General features: G+C 69.2%; 7 protein-coding genes across 24 annotated transcripts in view; 4 read left to right on the top strand and 3 right to left on the bottom strand.

The window, feature by feature from the left end:
* Nucleotides 1–1,392: 1,392 nt before the first annotated feature.
* IGFALS (insulin like growth factor binding protein acid labile subunit) lies at nt 1,393–4,966 on the top strand. Its single transcript, XM_055339962.1, has 2 exons — nt 1,393–1,567; nt 2,605–4,966. The coding sequence occupies exons 1-2, from the start codon at nt 1,393–1,395 to the stop codon at nt 4,404–4,406; spliced, it is 1,977 nt and encodes a 658-aa protein (XP_055195937.1). The 3' UTR covers nt 4,407–4,966.
* Nucleotides 4,967–5,088: 122 nt separating this feature from the next.
* NUBP2 (NUBP iron-sulfur cluster assembly factor 2, cytosolic) lies at nt 5,089–7,782 on the bottom strand. The gene is made up of 7 exons (XM_055339973.1): nt 7,558–7,782; nt 7,074–7,192; nt 6,788–6,986; nt 5,997–6,151; nt 5,778–5,888; nt 5,586–5,655; nt 5,089–5,490 (listed from the first exon to the last, which is right to left on the bottom strand). Exons 1-7 carry the CDS (start codon nt 7,571–7,573, stop codon nt 5,345–5,347), a joined length of 816 nt encoding a protein of 271 aa, XP_055195948.1. The 5' UTR covers nt 7,574–7,782; the 3' UTR covers nt 5,089–5,344.
* Nucleotides 7,783–7,890: 108 nt separating this feature from the next.
* Nucleotides 7,891–13,084, top strand: SPSB3 (splA/ryanodine receptor domain and SOCS box containing 3). 5 transcript variants are annotated; one of them, XM_055339967.1, is made up of 7 exons: nt 7,891–8,036; nt 8,832–8,969; nt 11,286–11,469; nt 11,549–11,736; nt 11,826–11,928; nt 12,016–12,141; nt 12,346–13,084. In XM_055339967.1, the coding sequence occupies exons 2-7, from the start codon at nt 8,844–8,846 to the stop codon at nt 12,684–12,686; spliced, it is 1,068 nt and encodes a 355-aa protein (XP_055195942.1). In that variant the 5' UTR covers nt 7,891–8,036; nt 8,832–8,843; the 3' UTR covers nt 12,687–13,084. The 5 variants fall into 5 exon arrangements, with proteins under 5 accessions (XP_055195942.1, XP_055195944.1, XP_055195941.1 ...); XM_055339969.1 differs by lacking the exon at nt 7,891–8,036 and adding an exon at nt 8,048–8,260; XM_055339966.1 differs by lacking the exon at nt 7,891–8,036 and adding an exon at nt 8,272–8,672.
* Nucleotides 13,085–13,219: 135 nt separating this feature from the next.
* EME2 (essential meiotic structure-specific endonuclease subunit 2) lies at nt 13,220–16,158 on the bottom strand. The gene is made up of 7 exons (XM_055340661.1): nt 16,038–16,158; nt 15,860–15,985; nt 15,648–15,778; nt 15,163–15,273; nt 14,601–14,692; nt 14,354–14,450; nt 13,220–14,183 (listed from the first exon to the last, which is right to left on the bottom strand). The coding sequence occupies exons 1-7, from the start codon at nt 16,156–16,158 to the stop codon at nt 13,641–13,643; spliced, it is 1,221 nt and encodes a 406-aa protein (XP_055196636.1). The 3' UTR covers nt 13,220–13,640.
* On the top strand, nt 16,115–17,140 carry MRPS34 (mitochondrial ribosomal protein S34). The gene is made up of 3 exons (XM_055339975.1): nt 16,115–16,477; nt 16,569–16,611; nt 16,686–17,140. The coding sequence occupies exons 1-3, from the start codon at nt 16,157–16,159 to the stop codon at nt 16,970–16,972; spliced, it is 651 nt and encodes a 216-aa protein (XP_055195950.1). The 5' UTR covers nt 16,115–16,156; the 3' UTR covers nt 16,973–17,140.
* Nucleotides 17,141–17,228: 88 nt separating this feature from the next.
* Nucleotides 17,229–18,243, top strand: NME3 (NME/NM23 nucleoside diphosphate kinase 3). 2 transcript variants are annotated; one of them, XM_055339977.1, is made up of 4 exons: nt 17,229–17,390; nt 17,476–17,600; nt 17,687–17,788; nt 18,014–18,243. In XM_055339977.1, exons 1-4 carry the CDS (start codon nt 17,357–17,359, stop codon nt 18,083–18,085), a joined length of 333 nt encoding a protein of 110 aa, XP_055195952.1. In that variant the 5' UTR covers nt 17,229–17,356; the 3' UTR covers nt 18,086–18,243. The 2 variants fall into 2 exon arrangements, with proteins under 2 accessions (XP_055195952.1, XP_055195951.1); XM_055339976.1 differs by having other exon boundaries at nt 17,229–17,788.
* A 61-nt stretch (nt 18,244–18,304) lies between these two features.
* The window catches only part of MAPK8IP3 (mitogen-activated protein kinase 8 interacting protein 3), a 46,371-nt gene continuing 44,930 nt past the window's right edge, over nt 18,305–19,745 (bottom strand). For 11 of the 13 annotated variants that reach the window (XM_055340381.1, XM_055340376.1, XM_055340383.1 and 8 more), the window contains one exon: nt 18,305–19,720. In XM_055340381.1, the coding sequence (XP_055196356.1) occupies nt 19,599–19,720 (122 nt within the window). In that variant the 3' untranslated portion in view covers nt 18,305–19,598. The remainder of the gene's footprint in view (nt 19,721–19,745) is intronic. The other 2 variants (XM_055340388.1, XM_055340389.1) reach the window with 1 other exon arrangement.

The raw sequence follows: 19,745 nt of genomic DNA, 5'->3' as shown, positions 1-19,745 counted from the left end.
GTGAGCGCGTCCCGAGACTCAAGCAGGGCCAGCTGCGGGGACGGGCCAGCTGAATCCTGCGTCACACATGCAGCCGGACCCAGGGTTCGTGTGTGACCCTGTGTCTGTGACAATCCGGAGCAAATGAAACCAGGTGCCTTGGGGAGCCCCACAGGTGGCCAACTCCCTGAGTTGCCAGGCTCCGGGGTCCCTCTGGGGAGCCGCAGCTGCGGGGAGGGGTTTCCAGAACGATCCCCGTCCCCTCCCTCCCCGCCTGGCTGAAGGCCCTGCGGGGAACGTGCTGAGTCCGCACTTTGCGCTGTGTAAACGCGTGTTTACCGTGTAAATTTCTGGGCGTGGACTTTCTCCCGGCGGATCTATAATTTCTCAGAACAGAGGCTGAGACCCGACCTGGGGATCAATCAAAGCTCGATAAAGGGAGAGATAAAGCCGCCCTCGCCCCACCCCCGCCGCGGGAGCTGTGGCCCAGGGGCCGAGGCCGGGGAGGGCGCCACAGTCCGGGGGGCCCCCGCCCCTCTCCCTGGGGCCCGGCCACGTGCAGCCCAGCCCCCACGGGACCCACAGAGTCGGGGGCCCATCGAGGTGTGGGTGCGCCGGGGTGGGGCGCAGCCAGGGGCCCTGCTGCCTGGGAACCTTCTTCCCGGCCTGACCTGGGGCCGACCTCAGGCGGGGCACCGGGCTGACGGCGGGTGGCCACGGCCCCACAGGAGCTCCAGAGGCCGGGCCGCGTCCCCAGGCAGGTGGGCGCTGGTCCCGGGGCCACAGGACGGCTCCCCCAAGGCCAGGCCTCTCCGCTCCTCCGGGAGGGCCATGCGGGGGGAAAGCAAACACAAGGTGGCCGCCCTGGTGTTCCTAGAAGAGGTCGGGGGGAGGAGGCGCGGCCAGACACCAGTTGACCCCGAGGTCCCAGGAGCCAGGCTGGGCCAAGGCTGGGCCGGGCCTGGGGAGTCCTCACAAGGACCCCACCCAGGCTGTTAGGAAACGGGCAGGGGAAGGAGGGGGGTCAGCGTGCCAGGCTCTTCTGCTTAACTCCCACGTAGCCATCTGCTGAGGGGAGGTCCCCCCCCCCCGCTGCTGCCCCAGGGGTCCCTATGAGGGGCAGGAGACCAGCCAGACGCGGGGACCTCCTTTCCTGGCTTCCCAGGAAGCCCCTCTTGAGCCTCCCAGCCCAGCAGACTGCTCCGGGGGACACCCCTGTCCCCCACTGGCTTGCTGCCCGGCTCTGCCCCGCCCAGTCCTGCAGGAGGATGGCTGGGGGTGACCACCGGGGCCTCGGAACCGTACCCGGCCCACCTTGAGCCCTCAAGGTGGCTTCGGGGTGAATGCAGCCCCCCAGCTCCCCCCTGCGCCGTCTGCATCCTAGACACTTGGGGCCGATGCTGGCCGCTGGGCATGGGAGGGTTAATGGAATCGGGGCCAGTCGGGCTGGGCTGGGCTGGCCGGCCACGGGGTGCTGGCTGCCCCGGCAGTGGGGAAATCAGAGGGCAGGCGCAGCCGGCCCCAGCAGACGCATCCAGCTCTAGGCCTGCCTGCGCTCCGCCCTGCAGCCGGATGGCCCTGATCAGAGGTGAGGTGCCTCAAGGGCCCTGGCCCCTCACTCGGGGGTCCCAACCCTGTGTCCCCCGAGCCCCATGGCCAGGGGCAGCCCCAGGGAGGGCTCAGCTCAGGGCAGACCAACAGGGCAGGCATCGCTGCTGAGGTGCTGCCCAGGGATGCATCCTCGGGCACCTCTCTGGCCCCAGGGCCCATCTCCTCACACCTCCACCCGGGGGACCCTTCCCTAGGCTGGGGACTGCTGTCCTCACAGCCCCTCAAGGCCAGGCCATGTCACCCCATCCCCCTCACGGCCCAGCCCCATGCAGGTGGGTGTGGGGCATCCTCCGGCCTCATCCTGAGCCCTCCAAGGGCAGGGATGGTCCAATGGGGTGGGCAGCCCAGTGATCCACGCAGGTTTTGGGGTGTTGTTGGTGTGGGGCCCGGTGTCCCTTGTCCCGGAAGGCCCCTGCCTCATGATGAGTTGATGGCGGGGAGTCCCGTCCGCCCCACTCTACCCCTCCGCCAGCGCCAGGCTCCGTACCCGGGTGTGAGGTGCGCAGGCCAGGGAGCACATGGGTGAGGGCCCCCCAACCGGGGAGCCGAACCGGGGCAGCCTCACCTGCTCAGTCCAGGCCTCTAGAGCACGGAGCACACACCTGCTCAGGCCTGTTCCAGAATGCCCGCTCCCCCGCAAGCCCACCTGGTGACACTGCCCCATCGAGTGTCCACAGAGTGACGCAGACTGCCCCACAGCCGGGTACCCCGACCCTCAGGTCTCTCCGGAACAGGTGTCCTTCCCCTGGTGCACCTGCAGGGCTGGAAAGGGCAGGCAGTTCTGAGCTGTGGGAGGTGCCCGTTGTCCTGCGTGGCTCCGCTTCCCTCTCAGGTGGGCAGAACGCAGCTCCGAGCTCCCACTTTCCTCTGGGCCATCAGCAGGCCACCACCTCCGGTCAGGCACCACGGTCGGGAGCAGAGTTCCACGCTGGAGCACACATGTAGGCTGTGGCCTGGAATGTTCCCGGTCTCCCTCAGCCCGGGGCTCACACCCTCTGGCCCCTGTCCCCGCAGGAGGCCCGGTCCTGGCCATGCTGCTGGTTTCCTGGGCAGCGCTGGGCCCTTGTGGCCTGCAGGCAGCAGAGCCCGGGGTTCCAGGGGCCCCCGAGAGCCTGCAGTGCCCGGCCGCCTGCACCTGCGGCCACGACGACTACACAGACGAGCTCAGCGTCTTCTGCAGCTCCCGGAACCTCACGAGGCTGCCCGACGGCATCCCGGCCTGCGCCAGGGCCCTGTGGCTGGATGGCAACAACCTGTCCTCCATCCCTGAGGCGGCCTTCCAGAACCTCTCCAGCCTGGGCTTCCTGAACCTACAGGGCAGCGGGCTGGCCAGCCTAGAGCCGCGGGCGCTGCTCGGCCTGCAGCAGCTCCGCCACCTACACCTGGAGCGGAACCAGCTGCGCAGCCTGGCGGCCCACACCTTCCTACACACGCCGGGCCTGGCCTCGCTCGGCCTCAGCAACAACATGCTGGGCCGGGTGGACGAGGGCCTCTTCCGGGGCCTGGCCGACCTCTGGGACCTGCACCTGGGCTGGAACGGCCTGGCCGTGCTCCCCGATGCCGCCTTCCAGGGCCTGGCCAGCCTGCGCGAGCTGGTGCTGGCAGGTAACAAGCTGGCCTACCTGCAGCCCCCGCTCTTCTGTGGCCTGGGGGAGCTCCGGGAGTTGGACCTGAGCAGGAACGCCCTGCGCAGTGTCAAGGCCAACGTGTTCGTCAAGCTGCCCAAGCTGCAGAAGCTCTACCTGGACCACAACGTCATTGCTGCCGTGGCGCCCGGCGCCTTCCTGGGCATGAAGGCGCTGCGCTGGCTGGACCTGTCACACAACCGCGTGGCCGGCCTCCTGGAGGACACCTTCCCCGGCCTGCTGGGCCTGCACGTCCTGCGCCTGTCACACAATGTCATCGCCGGCCTGCGGCCGCGCACCTTCCGAGACCTGCACTTCCTGGAGGAGCTGCGGCTCGGCCACAATCGCATCCGGCAGCTGCCTGACAAGGCCTTCGAGGGCCTGGGCCAGCTGGAGGTGCTGACACTCAACGACAACCAGATCCGCGAGATCGAGGCGGGTGCCTTCGTCGGCTTGCTCAGCGTGGCCGTCATGAACCTGTCCGGGAACTGCCTGCAGAGCCTCCCCGAGCGTACCTTCCAGGGCCTGGGCCGGCTGCACAGCCTCCACTTGGAGCGCAGCTGCCTGGGCCGTATCCTCCCACGCACCTTCGCTGGCCTGTCGGGGCTGCGGCGGCTCTTCCTCAAGCACAACGGCATCACAGCCGTGGACGAGCAGGGCCTGTGGGGGCTGGCGGAGCTGCTGGAGCTGGACCTCACGGCCAACCGGCTCATGCACCTGCCGGCGCGGGCCTTCCAGGGCCTGGGCAAGCTGGAGTACCTGCTGCTCTCGGGCAACCAGCTGGCGGCGCTGGCGGCCGACTCCCTGCGGCCCCTGCGGCGCCTCTTCTGGCTGGACCTGTCACACAACCGCCTGGAGGCGCTGCCGGACAGCGAGCTGGCCGAGCTGGGGCAGCTGCGCTACCTGAGCCTCACCAACAACTCCCTGTGGACCTTCACGCCGCCGGCTGCCGGCCTGGAGCGCCTCTGGCTTGGGGACAACCCCTGGGACTGTGGCTGCGCGCTCGGTGCCCTCAGGGCCCTGGCTCTGCAGGAGCCGGGTGTCGTGCCGCGCCTCGTCCAGGCTGCGCCCGAGGGGGACGATGGCCAGCCGCCCATCTACGTCTCCAACAACATCACCTGCGCCGGCCCCCCGGGTGTCTCGGGCCTCGACCTGCGTGACGTCGCCGACGCCCACTTTGCTCAGTGCTGAGCAAGGCTGGGCCCGGCTGGTGGCCCCTGGGGGCAAAGTGGGCCCTCGGTGTCCCCCTTGGCAGACACGACACTGCCCCGGGGGCCTGGTCCCTGACCGATGGATGGGGATGGGGTGGAAGGGAGGGGCCACCACACATCCTCAGGGTCCCAGCCGTTGTTTATTAAAAGCCATCTGACACAAGCGTGTGACCCCGGGGCATAGCTGGGGGTGGGTGGTGGGTGAAGGAAAGCTCTGCCCTGTGGCCGCCACCCCACAGCCCTCCAAAGATGCCTACCCATGCCTGAGGGGCGGCAGCGCCCCCTTCCCGGTGTTCGGAGCCCCTGGTCCTGCGAAGGTGGCACAGCTGGGCCCCCCCATGCCCCTGCCCTCTCCCTCTGACCAGGAAGCATCAGTCTGCGCCCCCCTGCCCCAGTCCCTCCCGGCCTCCTGCACCTTGTCCCCTTTCCTGCCCAGCTCTGCCGGCCGCCGCGGGGAGGGTGTGGGGGCCATGGGGCTGAGCCCCCCAGGGGCACGTGAGTCCTCAGCACCATGCCCTCTGCAGTCTACCCCTCGCTCAACCCGGGGGCTACGGGGGCTACGGGGCCTACGGGCGGCGTCACAGGCACAGCTGGCAGCTGCGGGGGCACCGAGGCCAGGACAGGACGGCGCGCGGCTCTCTGAAGCATCAGGCCCAAGCCACGCCGGTGGAACACGTTTAATTGTGGGCTCCTCTGAGGCCAACCGGCCCAACACCTCACAGGCTGCCCCCCAGCTCAGTCACCAGCATTGCGGGCAGCAGATGCCTGGGGTCTCCTGGACCCTGTGACCCATGGGGCCCCGGAGGCAGCCGGCCATGCCCTGGGGCATGCTGTTCTCTGAGGGCTCAGGCCACCCCCCCAGGTAGAGCCACCCACCGCCCCCAGATGCAGGGAGACACGGCGGTGGGGCTGCCTTGGTTAGGAGAGCCGAGCGGGTGCCTGGCTCACAACCTTCTGGGCTATGGAGAAAAGCGCGGGGAAGGCAGAACTCTTGGGGAAGTCCCTGATGAAGTCTCGCCCTTCCTCCAGACTCCCGCAGAGCTCAGGGTCCAGAGGCACGGAGCCTGCGGAGGGAGAGGGCGGGGACGGGCCGTGAGGGTGGCGGAGGGCGAGCCCGTCCTCCCGGAGCAGAGCCGAGTGGCGGCCCTGACACACTCACCCAGGAACGGGACTCCGGCGAGCATGGCCAGCTCCTCCCCGCCTCCTTGAGAGAAGACGTTGGTGCACTCCTAGGAGAGACGTACGGGGCCTGAAGGACACCCCGCCCCCCCTGCACTTGGGGGCGGGTCCCCGGCTGCCCTCGTGGCCCATGGCGTGCCTGACCCCACCCCGCCAAGTCCCCACTACTCACTGCGCAGTGTGGGCAGACGAAGCCACTCATGTTCTCCACGACCCCGAGCACCTGCAGCCCTGTCTTCCGACAGAAAGTCAGCTCCCGCCTCACGTCCCCCACGGACACCGCCTAAGGCCCGGGGACCAGTCACCGCCGGCCGCTGGGTACCCTCAGAGCACAGCACCAAGGGCACGGAGGGCAGAGGGAGGTGCTCGGCCCCGGGAGCGGCCGCCATACCTGGGGCGTAGTGACCACGAGGGCCCCCAGGGGACTGTAGGGACGCAGGGCGTCCACGGTGGCCATGTGCTCGTCAGAGGTTCCCGGTGGCGTGTCCACGACCAGGTAGTCCAGCTGCCCCCAGGCCACGTCAGACACAAACTGCTTTATGAGTGCTGTGAAGGCCCGGGGTCTCACTGGGGGTGCAGCAAGCCCCTCGCCTCCAGCCGGCCTGCTGCTCGGGGGGGGGGGGGCACCTCTGCAGGCCCAGGGCCCGCCCAGCACACCAGGGCACGCCTCTCACAGTGGAGCAGCGCACACAGCAGGCGTCCCCCCCCCCCCTGCGAGCACCTCTCCCTTCCCAGCTGCGGGCTGCTCCTGCCCCATCAGACTTCCACTCAGGTCTGACCCAGGAGCTGTGATCCTCAGGGGGCCGTCAGCACCTGCACTCCAGGACACCTCAAGCTTTTCCAGGAGGAGGGGAGCTGTGGCGGCAGGGGAGCCTGCTGCCTGCCTCCCCCCCACCAATTACAGGGGCTCGGTGAGGCCCAGGCTGGGCGGCCTCGGGTCTGAGCTTGGGGACAGGGGTGTGGTGACGCCAGCCTCGGAGGTGCCTTCTGTTCCCAATTCCATGTGGGCCCGACCGCTCAGGTGAGCAGCATGACCCCTCGGGAACAGTCAGCTGTCAGGGCCTCCCACGTTACCCAAAAACCCTGGGGCAGAGGGCACGCAGCTCCCACAGGACTCCCGCATTGACTCGTGGGTGCCATGGGGGCAGCTGGGAGAAGCGGGAAGGCGGACTGCGGCGATACCGTTCTTCTTGGGGCCCCTCCACACCACGGCCTCGTCGGGGTTCTCCAGCAGGAAGCCCACGGACATGAGGGAGATGCTCTGCTCCTGGTCCACAAAGACGGGTACCCAGCCGCCATCACACTGGTGCACAGCCCTGCCCTGTGCCCGCAGCATGCGGGGGATGCTGGGGCCGCACAGGTCCACGTCGAGGATCCCCACCTGCGAGGAGGCAGGACGTCCGCGGCGTGCAGGGGCCGCGAGGCGGGCAGAGGCTGAGGACCCCGGCGGCTGGGCGGGGGGGCTCACCTTCTTGCCGGCATGGCGCAGGGCCAAGGCCAGCTCCGCGGAGATGGTGCTCTTCCCCACGCCCCCCTTCCCCGAGAGCACGAGGAGGATGTGCCGGACGCCTGCCAAGTTTCCAGGCCCTGAGCAGGAGAGGGGGGCACGACGCAGGATGCCCTCGCACCGGGCGCCCTGGGAGGCCCCCAAGCACCTCGCGTGGCCCTAAGCTGAGACGCGCCCTTGGCCCCGACGGACGCCAGCGCCCTCAGGGGGAAGGCCTTCCGCGGCGGCCCGGGCCCACCTGGGGTGCCCTGACTCCGCTCCGCCCGTCGTCAGCACCTGCGAGGCCGCGCACCTGGAGCTGCGGGAGGACTGCGGGGGAACCGGCGCCGGGAGCCTGTGTCGGGGCGGCCCCCCCAGCACCCAGGCCCGGTCCCCGGGAGCCCAGCACTGCCCCCCACCCGCCCGCTCCCCTCTTCTCCGGCCGCGGTCCCGCCCGCGCGCTCACCTGCCGCCGTCCCCATCCCGGCCACGGTGCCGCGCGGCTTCCGCTCGCGACCACGCCCCCGCGCAGTGCCCGCCCCCCAGCCGTCCTCATAGGCTCCCTCGCGCTCCGCTCAGCCAATCACATCCCACGTAAGGGGCACGTAGGTTCCGGGGCCGACAACGACCGGATACGGGCTCCACTCCGTGTCAGGCACCGCCTCGCCCCGCGCCCAATGGGCAGCCGGGCCCTCGGTCCACGGCGGAGCGCCGACCAATGGGCACGCGCGGCCAGGATTGACGGGCCCAGCCGCCTCTCCGCGGGCCCCAGCCGGGCGGCCCGCCCCCCGCCTGCCGCCGAGCCGCCGCGCCCGCCCGCGCCCACGAGCGCCGCGGGGCCAATGCAGCGCGGGGGGCGGGCTGCGGGGCGGGGATTGTTTACGTCCCGCTCCGGAGCCGAAAGTAGGTCACGGCGGCCCGGCGGAGCGCGGCGCTAGGCGGCAGGTGAGCGGCGACCGCCCCCGGCCTGGTGGGACCGCTGGCGGCGGGGGCCGGGCGCGCCTTTGTTCCCGCGGGCGGCGGCGCCGGGGCCGGGGTCCCGATCTCGGGGCGGCCCTGGGTCGGGGGGAGGCGAAGGCGCTCGGGGCAAAGGGCAGGACAGGGCTCGCCCCGCCCCGGACCGTGGCTTGGCCAAGCGCGGGGGCGCGGGGTGGGCTCTGCAGGACGCGGTGTGTACCTCAGGAACGACGCAAGGCTGGGGGGCTTCGGGACTTGTTAAGGCTTGTTTAAATTCTTACGGTTTGTGTTTCCAAGAAGTCGGCGAGGGAAGTGGGAGGAGCCGGGGCGGAGGAGCGTTGTGGCGGCCCTCGGGCCTCGGGCTGCGGCTCCAACCCGGTCTGGGGGTGGGGCCGGGAGGCCACCGCCCGGGGAGGACAGGCTGGCAGCATGACTGCTGTGGGTCTGGCATGAGGAACTCGGATGGTGGAGATGCCTTTTGTCAAAGTGGACGAGAGAGGTGGAGCCAGACAAGGAGCGAGATGCCCCAGGGACAGGCCGAGCCCAGAGAGGGGCCAAGATACGTGTTCAAGGGTCATGAGCATCTGGATGGTGCTCCACTCGCTCTGCTCAGCTTTTGTCAAGGTGCCTGCCCGCGGGGGCAGGGGGCGGTGGGGGAGAGCTCCAGGGCCCTCACCCCCGCGACCGCCGGCCTCGGGAGAGCCTCCACCTTGGCAGCAGGCTGAGGACGCAGCGCAGGTGCTGCCATGGGCTTCTTTGCTCACAAGCTGGGTTTCCTTCCAGATTCTGTTCACCATGGCCAGGCGCCCTCGGAGCAGCAGAGCTTGGCATTTTGTCCTGAGTGCCGCCCGCCGAGACGCGGATGCACGGGCCGTGGCTCTGGCAGGAACCGCAAACTGGGGCTACGACTCTGACGGGCAGGTAGGTCCTAGTGGGGGCGCCTGGCTGCAGGGGGGTAGAGGCGCCAGTGGCGGGAATGAAAGATGCTCCTGAGAGCAGAGGAGGGGCCAGGTGAACCCATGTGGCCTGCAGTGATGGGACCCCAGGATGGACACCACAGTCTTCTCTCAACTCTGCCGCACAGCTTGGTCAGTTTAACAGAAGCTTCACGTTCCGCTTACCAACCCGTTTCCAAAGGTGGCAGTGGTTCCCTTGCCGTGTGCGCTCCCAGATGTCGTCCCCGCCTGTACACACGGATACTCCGTGTTCACATACATGTGCGTAGAAAGAGAACGTAACAATGTTTAGGGACCGGGATGCCTGTGCCTTCCACGTACAGCAGCTCGAGTTCTGGGAGGCCCAGAAGCCTTCAGAGGAGCTGCTGGGCGGGCTGTCTGACGCCTCTGAGTGGCTCACTGGACCGACCTCAGCCATGCCAATTGGAGCAGCAGGGCCGGGCGACCACCGTGCCTGTCGCTGGGGTGGGCGCTGGATGGCCGCTCGGATCTCTGGGACCAGGACAGGGCTTGGGTTCTGCCCTGAGTCACCTTGGCTGCTTCCTGCAGGGGTGATTCTTGGCTGACCAGGCACAGCCACCCTGTATGTTGTTGCCCTGACACAGCCAGATGGCCTAGGAGGAAGTGGTTGTCTCTTTTCTTTAGAGTGGGGTGGCTGAGCTCGGGGGAACTGCCAGGGCTCAGAGAAGAGAACTGGAGGCAGTGGCTGACTTGGGGATGTCCTGGGTCCTTTCCTAGAGCCTCCCCAAACTCCTTGCCCCACTGGCAGGAGTCCTAGGCTTGCATTCCTTCCCGCCTCTGGCTCCCACTGACCCCGTGACCCAGGTGATCTGTTCTCCTGGCTGTCCCTGCCTTGCCAACTCATCGCTAGAAGATGTGGGCGGTGTTGGGGGGCCTGGGCGTAGCCCTTGACACACGTTTGTAGCTTGCCTGTCACCTAATGGACCTGGAATTCTTGGCTGTGTGGGTGGGCGTGTCACCCCGAGCACGTCTGAAGGCTGAACACCCTGCTCTTCCCTTCTGCTCTGATGCTGCCCTATGGCTGGTGGGCAGCAGCTGCCCCCCGGGGCTTGGGAGCAGGGGCTGACCACATGGGCCTCCAGCGCTCCAGTCTGAGACCCTGGGTCTTGGCCAAGTGGGAAGGGGCTGCTTCTGGGTAGCGGTGAGTGTGCCCTGGCTTTTGAGGAACCTGCACTCCACCCAAGCACAGTGCTCTGGGCCTTCTTCCCGTCCCGTGTCCATCCTCGGCCGAGGCTTCCTGCTCCCTCAGGGCAGCCTGTGCTCCGTGGCCCTGGGTGCAACAGGAGAGAAATGGGAGCGTGCTCATCAGCTCTTGTCCTGGTGGGGGCACGTAGAACAGCAGGACAGAGGACGGGGCATGGGAGTGAAGGGGGAAGAGCCTCTCCCCCGTGGTCTAGGGACAGAGAGGTTCCACCCCACGGGAGACAGGTGCACACACCAGCTGGGGGGAGGGGGTGGGCCTGGCACCGAACACCAGAATGTGGAGGTGTGGCCAGCCCTGGCCCGTGGTGCAGATGGCTTTGCGGGGGGGAGGAGCGCCCAGGGGCAGGGAATGGGGGTGCAGGGTGGGCCCTAATCAGGACCTGAGGCTGCCTGCCTGCTGGACAGGGGACCAGATGTGGTCAGGATAGGAACATCTGTGCACACAGGCAGGCCTCCTGGCTGCTTTCAGGAAGGATCTGGCTCTGGGCCACCATCAGGCCTCCGCATGTGGCCCATGCTGTGAGGATTGGGCCCCCTCGGGCAGAGGACCTCTTACGGCTGAAGCTCCAAGTGTCCACACAGGACCAAGGGGCTCCAGGGCCCCGTGGGGGGGGGGTGGTCAGAGCCACCCATGGCATGGATGACGGGAGGGCCACAGTCCAGGACAGGCACTCGTGCCCTGCCATGCTGAGGGGCCCTCGCTGGAGCCCAGCCGCTGCCAGGCTGCCCTCCTGGGGTCAACAGCAGACTTCGTCCCGGGCTCTGTGCTTCTGGCTGTCCAGAGAAAGAACCGGCAGGTGGCCCCTCCTGGCTGGCCGTCAGCGGGGCTCCCAGTGACCGCACGGCTATGTGGGGATGGGGTGGAGCCCTTGACCCCACTCCCAGGGGCTGTCCAGGGTCCCAGTGTGGCACCGAGGAGGGTGGGGGCTGGCCGTGCGCAGGAGACCCAGGGAAGCTCCAGTCCTGTCCTTGGGGCATCAGTGCAGTTGACCCACAGGTGGCTGACCTTGGGGTGGAGGACAGAGGGTGGAGGGCACGCCAGGTCCTTCTGTCCCAGCACAGTGACTCTGACTCCGACCCCGAGTCCTCGGCCCTGCCGCCGCCCATCCCCAGCGCCGTGCCTGTGACCGGGGAGTCCTTCTGTGACTGTGACAGCCAGAGTGAGGCCTCCTTGTGCGGCAGCCTGCACGTGGTGCACCGGGGCAAGGACAAAGACTGCCGCTGCGGCGAGGAGGATGAGTGTGAGCACCTGGGGGGCCGGGGCTGGGGACCGGGGAGGGGCCTGGCCGAGCTGCCACAGCCTGGCCTTCACTCCTGCAGATTTTGACTGGGTATGGGACGACCTGAATAAGTCTTCGGCCACTCTGCTGAGCTGTGACAACCGGAAGGTCAACTTCCACATGGAATACAGCTGTGGCACCGCGGCCATCAGGGGCACCAAGGAGCTGGGGGAGGGCCAGCACTTCTGGGAGATCAAGATGACCTCGCCGGTCTACGGCACTGACATGGTATGCAGTCGCTGGTGGGTGGTGGGGGGCAGTGGGCAGCACCCTGGGCGCCCAGGACAGCCCCTGCCCACCCTGCTCTTTTTTCCTAGATGGTGGGCATTGGCACGTCAGACGTGGACCTGGACAAGTACCACCACACGTTCTGCAGTCTGCTTGGCAGGGATGAGGACAGCTGGGGCCTCTCCTACACAGGTGCGCGGTGCCCCGAGGGCAGGCAGGGCTGGGGGGACCCCGAGGCGGCCAGGCTCACCCCATCCCACTGCCCCCCCCTCCCCCCAGGACTTCTCCACCACAAGGGCGACAAGACGAGCTTCTCCTCGAGGTTTGGCCAGGGTTCCATCATTGGTGTGCACCTGGACACTTGGCATGGGACGCTCACCTTCTTTAAGAACAGGAAGTGCATAGGTGAGGGCGGCCATGACCTTGACTGGGGCCTGGAGTGTAGAGCTGGAGCCCCAGGGAGCGCCCCTAGGCTTCCCCAAAAGGCTCACCTCACAGAAACCGGAGGGCGAGGCGGCACGGGCGGGTGGGAGTGTGTCCCCACGCGCCTCCGGAGGATGCGCCACCTCGCGGGCAGCCCAGGATCCAGCTGCGTTCCCCACCCCCCAGGCGTGGCAGCCACCAAGCTGCAAAACAAGAAGTTCTACCCGATGGTGTGCTCCACGGCCGCCAAGAGCAGCATGAAAGTGATCCGCTCGTGCGCCAGCATCACGTCCCTGCAGTACCTGTGCTGCTACCGCCTGCGCCAGCTGCGGCCCAACTCCAGGGACACGCTGGAGGGCCTGCCCCTGCCGCCTGGCCTCAAGCAGGTGCTGCACCACAAGCTGGGCTGGGTCCTGAGCATGAGCTGTGGCCGCCACAAGCCCCCTGTGCCCTCCCCCAAGGCCACAGCCACCCCCGGCAGCCCTGAGCCCCGGCACTGCCAGAGGAAGCGCTGCCGACGGACCTAACTTCTCTTCCAGTGAAAACTGCCTTCCTGGGGCTGAGGGGGCGTGCCCTCCATCCCTCCCTTCGGGCCACGCTCCAGAGGGAGGCCTTGGGCTGAGGTCTGTCTTGGTGCCTTTCCCTCTGTTCCCCAAGGCGAGGACAGGCCCTGGAGCCTGAGTGCATCTGGCTCCCGCCTGCACTGTGTGGAAGCGGCAGTGCCCTGCTCTCCTGGACTGACTGCGGGCCTGGAAGGCGGCGCCCAGGAGGCTGCGGCCCCGCCCACGAGGACACCCCGTTAGAGGCGGCCCTGGAGGTTGCCGCCAGCCTTGAGTTCTCTTTAACTTGCTTGTGCATGTCATCAGTTGCTGTCCCTCCCCCCCCAGACTGAGATGACTGTAATAAACCTGGATTTTGTGTAACATCTCTGTGGTGGCAGGACCAGAGCAGCCTAGGCCGAGCTCCCGGGTGCCTGTGGCTCTTCTCCTGCCACGTCTGGTTGCATCACAGCACCGCCCAGGGGAGAGGTGTTTGCTCCCCTTCCTGACCGCCCCAGCTCAGCACCAGCCCTGGGGCCAGTGGTACAGGACCTGGGGCATGGGACACCCTCTCCCTATCCTCTCCGGTTTGTCCCAGTTATCTAAGAACATTGTGGCCACCCCATGCCCTCCCCTTGCACCTCCCCAGGTGTGGTGCCCTGGTCCCTGATCCCTGCCCCCAGTGGTTTGCAGCTGTTCCCCTGGTGGGGCGGACCCTGTTCTGTCCTGCTGGGAGGTGAGACAAGGCCCCTTCCTGTCCCTCAGGCATGGTCAGGAGCCCAGGTCCAGTAGGAGCTTAGGGTCGGTGGAGGTCAGGAAGAGGCAGATGCGACGGGAGAGGTCAGGCCCCACCCTGCGGGGCCGCACACCTCGGCCCACCTTCACGGGGAGGTCCGCCAGGAGGGCCAGGCGCTCCTGCTCCGTGCCGCAGGCCATGTATGCCTAGGGCAGGCACAGGGATGAGCAGGGCGGATCTTGGACACCTGGCTCCACACCTGGAGGGTGCAGGGGACCCACCCACTGCAGAAAGCGGGGGGAGGGGAAGGCAGCGACAACAGCATCGGCCACGGCCGGGCTGAGCCGGTTAAACTGCTTGATCTGCCGCCACCAGACCCCACGCAGGCCTGTGCCATCTCTTGCCACTCGCTCGCCTGCTGCCCAGCGCCCATCCACACAGAAGGAAAAGGCGCAGGACTCCCAGTACTGCCTGAAGGCAGGAAGAGACTTGGGGAAGTTTCTAGAGGCCTCGTGTCCTTCGAGCATCCCATCCAGCTCAATGAAGCCCCCGGTCCTCTCCGCTCTCAGGGGGACCAGAGAGCTACCGCCCCTGCAGGTGTCCCTGTCCCCCTCCCAGCCACAGCCACCAGTCGGGGCAGGGGTCACGCACTTGAAGGGGCGCTGAGCAAAGGCCTTGGTGAAGGCACACACGTGCTGACTCAGCTCCCGCCAGGAGGGCACCAGCAGCACATCCAGGTGTGCCCAGAGCTGCAGGAGTACCAGGGCCTGAGGTGAGCCCACACTGTGGGTCAGAGGTCACCCCTGGGGTGAGACCGACCCAGCTGGGACCAACCCCACATGCTGCTCTGGGACAGAAACCGGGGCTGCGGGGCCTTGGAGAGCAGCCCAAGCACCAGGATCAAGGGCAAACACCTCACCTCCTCCATCTTGGGCCAGCTGAGTGGTGCCACTGGGGCACAGGCCACTGCTGGACCCTCTGGCTGCCGCACCTCCCGGCTGCTGGGCTGGTGAGACCTGAGCAGAGGTGACCATCCCTGCGGCTCCCACACCTCATTGTTCCCTGAGCCCTCCCAAGGGAGTTAACCGTCACAGCCCCCCTCGAGCCCAGAGCTTCCGCCACCTTTCCCCCGCCCAGCCTAGTCAGGGTACCAGAGTGACTTGTACCGCAGGTAAGTGTCTAGCCCGATGACAGCCAGGTGGAGGCCGGCAGAGCTCTCAGGAGAGGCCCAGGGCACGGAGTACGCCGGGTCGCAAGTCTGCAAACCAGGGTTTAACCCGTTGGCCTGTCTGCGGGGCTGCAGCAGACAGGGCCACTGGCTACCGGGCCACTGCCAGTTTGCAGACGGAAGCGAGCCTGGGAGTGACAGGGAGCCCAGACGGGCATGGGCTTCCTCCGCCACCCACAAGGCCGAGGACCTGGGAAAGCCCCAGCACCTCCCAGTTTCTGCCCACCTGTGCACCCCTGCCCAGCTGGCATAGCTCAGCCTATAGCAGGTGCGTGGGACCTACAGGGGCTCTAACCCAACGCCTGGACTCGGGCTCAGCTCCAGGAGAACCTTCCTAAACCTCTCGCCTTCCAGACACTCCTCAGGCCTCCAGCTGCTCCCAGGCCAAGAACCCTGCCGCTTCCCTGCCCGCCTCTCCCCTTGAGGAGGGAGCTCTGATGGCAAAGCACCCCCCCCCCGCCCCCGGTGTGGAGAAGGGGTGCTGCCCCTGCCCCCAGCACCTGGGTCAGCGGCTCGATGCCCTGCAGAAACTCGATACCCCGCAGAAACTCCTCGGGCTCCAGGAGCAGCAGCACCTCCTCCCGATCTGCAGCCTGCACCTCAGAAGGCACCTGAGGGGACAGCGGGGGCGCTGCTGCCCAGGCTCCACCGCACGTGCCTCTGGGCCGCTGGGGCCCCACGGGGCCTGCTGTGCAGCCCAGCGTCCCACCCGCGGTCCGGGGATGGCAGCCCAGGGACTGGCCCTCCTCCCCTTGTCTGGCCGCTCTGCGGGGTGCGCAGCTGGCGGTGAGGGCAGGGAGGGCGCAGGGAGCACGGGGGTGCGGAGGGCACAGGGAGGCGTGGAGGGCACGGAGGGCACGGGGGGCACGGAGGGGCGCGGGGGCCCGGGGCGCACGGAGGGGCGCCGGGGGCACGGGGGAGGCGGAGGGCACGGGGGTCGCGGAGGGCATACGGGGGCGCGGGGCGCACGGGCTAGGACGCTCACCGCGCGCGGACGCGGGTCGGGCTGCGCTCTGCTCCACCTGAGGCTGCGCGCGGGCCGCTGGTCGTCGACGTGGCGCTCGCAGCCCAGGGCGCGCAGGGCCTCTAGCAGGACGCCGGCGTCTCCCAGGAGCGCTGCTCGAGCCGCAGGGACACGGCTGAGCCCCCCGCGCGGCTGCGGCGCCCCCCGCCAGGCCCCCCCGCCGCCCCCCGCACCTGGGTCCACGCGCACCGCCACGCGCCGCAGGGCCTGCTCCGGCCGCGCCGCCGCCCTGCGCTCCTCCCGCGGCCCCGCAGGGCCCTCGGCGTCCGAGTCCGAGATCTCCCAGGTCGGCCGCCGCCCGCCGCCCCCCGCCCGGCGCGAGCGCCCCGCCCCCCCAGCGCCCGCCCGCGCCAGAGCCGCCGCCGCCGCCACCGCCTCCCGCCCGCTTCCGGCCGCGCCCGGACGCCTTAGCGCGGGGCACACGGCGCTTCCGGCGGGCGGCTTCCGGCCGGCGCGGACCCGGCGCCCCCATGGCGCGCAAGAGAGTGCGGCCGCGGCTCCTCGCAGAGCTGGCCCGGCGCGTGCGGGCCCTGCGGGAGCAGCGGGAGCGGCCGCGGGACTCGCAGCGCTTCGCCCTGGACTACGACACGCTGACGCGGCCGCACTCCGGGCGCCGGCTGCCCGCGCGCGCCTGGCCCGACGTGCGCCGCGAGAGCACCCTGCCGCAGCTGCTCCGCCGCCTGCCGCTCTTCGGCCTGGGCCGCCTGGTGACGCGCAAGTCCTGGCTGTGGCGGCACGACGAGCCGTGCTACTGGCGCCTGACGCGCGTGCGGCCCGACTACACGTCGCAGGTGCGTGCGCGCGGGCCCCGGCGCCCGGGCCGCGGCGAGGGAGGGAGGGGGGTAGGGCGCGCCCGCCGACGCCGCTGCGCTTGCCTTGCAGGACCTGGAGCACGGGCGGGCCTGGGGCGTGCTGACCTTCCGAGGTGAGGCCCGAGGCGGGGCCCGGGGGAGGGGGGACCCGCAGCGCCCGTGCGCTCAGCCCCGGCCCTCGTTCCAGGGCGCACGGAGGGCGAGCCCCGGGAGGTCGCGCAGGCCATGTACCACGACTGGCGGCTGGTGCCCAAGCACGAGGAGGCGGCCTTCACCGCGCCCGCGTCCCCGCCGCCCCGGGACGCCCCGCGCCGCGTGCCCTACCCGCCGCTCCTGCGGGCCATGATTCTGGCCGAGCGGCGGAAACGCGGGGACGGGAGCACCGCGGAGCCTATGCTGAGCCTGGAGCGGGCCGAGCATCCCTGGGACTACCCCGCCAGGCCGCGGGCGAAGAGCAAGGGCACGGCTGTGTAGCGGCCCGAGCGCCGGCCGACGCCCCGGGGTGACCGGAGGGCGCCTCTGCGGGCCGCTGCCTCAGCCCTGGGGGCGCGGCCCAGCTTCGACCCGGACACTGACACCGGAGGCCGCCTCCGCCTGTGCCCCGAGCTGTGCGTGCAAATAAAGGCGGCGCCTGCGTCCTGGGCTGTGCTTCTTTCGAGTGCGGGACGCGGGAGGCGGGGACGGGGAGCGCGGGGACCGGGAGAGCGGGGACGGGGAGCGCCGGGACCGGGAGAGCGGGGACGGGGAGCGCCGGGACGGGCAGCCGGGGACCGGGAGGGGGCGGCCCCCGCCCCGCCCCTTTAAGCGCAGGCCCAGGCCGCCGCCGCCGCCGCCATCACCATCGCCAGGCTGTGCCTGATGCTGACGGTGCTCGCTCATCACTTCCCGGCGGGTGAGCGGCGCGGGCCGGGGGCGGGGGGCTGTGGGCGGCCGGCCCGACGCGCCCCGACCCCTCCGGTCCCCGCGGCTCCCCACAGCCGGCGAGCAGGAGCGCACCTTTCTGGCCGTGAAGCCCGACGGCGTGCAGTGGCGACTCGTGGGCGAGATCATGCGGCGCTTCGAGCGCAAGGGCTTCAAGCTGGTGGCGCTGAAGCTGGTGCAGGTGAGGGCGCTGGCGGGGCCGGCAGGAGGGCGGGGACCCCGGCGCGCAAGGCCCGGCCCCACCAGGTCCCCACCCCGGTCCCGCAGGCCTCGGACGAGCTGCTGCGCGAGCACTACGCCAGGCTGCGCGAGCGCCCCTTTTACGGCCGCCTGGTGGACTACATGCACTCTGGGCCCATGGTGGCCATGGTGAGTGCCGGCGAGGCGGGGCGGACGGAGGGCGCGGGCCTGGGCGCTGACCCCGCCGGCCCGCGCGCAGGTGTGGCAGGGGCTGGACGTGGTGCGCGCGGCGCGGGCGCTCATCGGGGCCACCGACAGGGCCGACGCGGCGCCCGGCACCATCCGCGGGGACTTCTGCGTAGAGGTTGGCAAGTAAGGCCAATCCTGTCCCGCCCCGCCCTGGCTCCCCCGCAGGAACGTGATCCACGGCAGCGACTCCGTGGAGAGCGCCCGTCGCGAGATCGCGCTCTGGTTCCACAGCGATGAGTTGCTGTGCTGGGAGGACAGCGCCTGACACTGGCTGCACGAGTAGCGCGGGGTCCGCGGGCCCCTCCTGTGCGGACGCCCGCGACCTGGGCAGCCTTTCCTTGGACAATAAAGCAGTGAATCCTCCGACCTCCTGCTGGTCTGGGGCAGGGACACGACTACGATGTTAAGACGTTTATTACATACAGAGCAGATATGTGGGTTCGCTTGCAGACCAAAGCCTGAGGAGAATCCCCACCCAGCCCCTTCCCCCAGCTGCACCCACCCGGCTAGCCCCCGAGTCACTTCACGGCCCCGTGGGAACAGACAAGGGACTGGACGGACATCACAGTGGACAGTGGCAGGGTGGTGGGGAGAAGCCTGCAGCTGCACGCGGCTGTGGCGGTGGCCGGCTGGGCTCGTGGGGCGGCTGCCCAAGATCTGTGCTTTTCTGGTGGGAGGTGGGTGGGCAGCAGGGCCTGGGCCTGCCCCCATCAGTGCCTCTTGAGCAGGAGCAAGGCCTGCCCTGGGGCAGGTCAAGGAGGTGTGGGTCCAGGCACCCCTCCAAGTGGCATCCCAGCCTAGAGCAGAGGCAGCTCCCCCCAGGCCTGCAGGCTGTCTTCAGTTGCCCTCGAGGGAGCAGGCCACACTGCTAGCCCGAGGCACTTCATAGTGTGTCTGGGGAGCCGGGCTCCTTGGCGACTGTGGGAGGCAGGCCCCAGACCACGTGTCCCCCATTCCCGAGGCTGAGCCTGTGTCCTAGGACCGACCCCAGGAGAGGCCAGGGGCCTCCCCTTCTTCCTGAGGCCTGGGCCTGCCCTGGCAGCCTGAGAAATTCCACCCTGGGGATTCGGGGGGGTGGGGGTAGGTCTCCGGAGCCTGCTCCTATGGGTGGCTCTTCCACCCAGGGAGAGGTGGGGCCTGTCACGCAGGGTGAGCGGGAAGAGAGCATCTGTCTCTGTCTTCTCAAGTAGCTGCCAGAGGCAGCCTGGGTACGTGCTTTCATGCCAAGTCCCGGGGTGGCAGGCATCGGGGTGGGGGGGGGGGAGTCCAGGGAAGGCCAGGGGCTAGGCTGGCTCCTTGGGTCAGGCCCACCCCTTTAGGCAACAGGCAAAGAAAGGCAAATGGGCTCCGGCAGGGAAGACCTGGGGGGCTGAGCTCCCTGCTCCCTGCCCTGGGGGATCCTAGGAGCAAGAGAGAGGCGGCCCGGGTGGAGCTGGGAGCCCCCAGCAGAGGCTTCTCGGCCCGACCTGCCCGGGATCCTGCCTGGCTCTGGCCCTGAAGCGCCCCTGGGTCGGGAGAACGTGGGGCCAACCAGAAACCGCTGGGGAAGGCGTCCTGAGAGGTTCTTCCCCTTGGGGCGAGAGCAGCACCCTGCTCCACCTCCCAGCCAGACCTGTGCCACCGCCCGCTCTCCCGGCCCTAAGGTGAAAGCTGCAGGTTGAGAGGTTCTACGAGGGGCGGGCGCGGGCTGCCTGTGGGGCGGGGCTGTATGTACATGGGCAGCGGGCAGGCGGGGTGGGAGCCAGGAGCCTCACTCGGGGCTGTAGGACACCTGCCACACGATGATGTGGCTGCGCTCTGCCTTGGACAGCAGGTGCTTCACCTGGTTCACGTCCCCGGTGCTCTCCTCCGTGTCGTCATCCTCTCCGTCCCCTGGACAAACAGCAGCCGCTGTGAT

Source organism: Nyctereutes procyonoides, unplaced genomic scaffold (genome assembly GCF_905146905.1).
Source record: "Nyctereutes procyonoides isolate TBG_1078 unplaced genomic scaffold, NYPRO_anot_genome, whole genome shotgun sequence".
Taxonomy (NCBI): domain Eukaryota; kingdom Metazoa; phylum Chordata; class Mammalia; order Carnivora; family Canidae; genus Nyctereutes; species Nyctereutes procyonoides.
The sequence above is the reverse complement of the archived record's forward strand: the minus strand, read 5'-3'. Positions and strand labels throughout refer to the sequence as shown.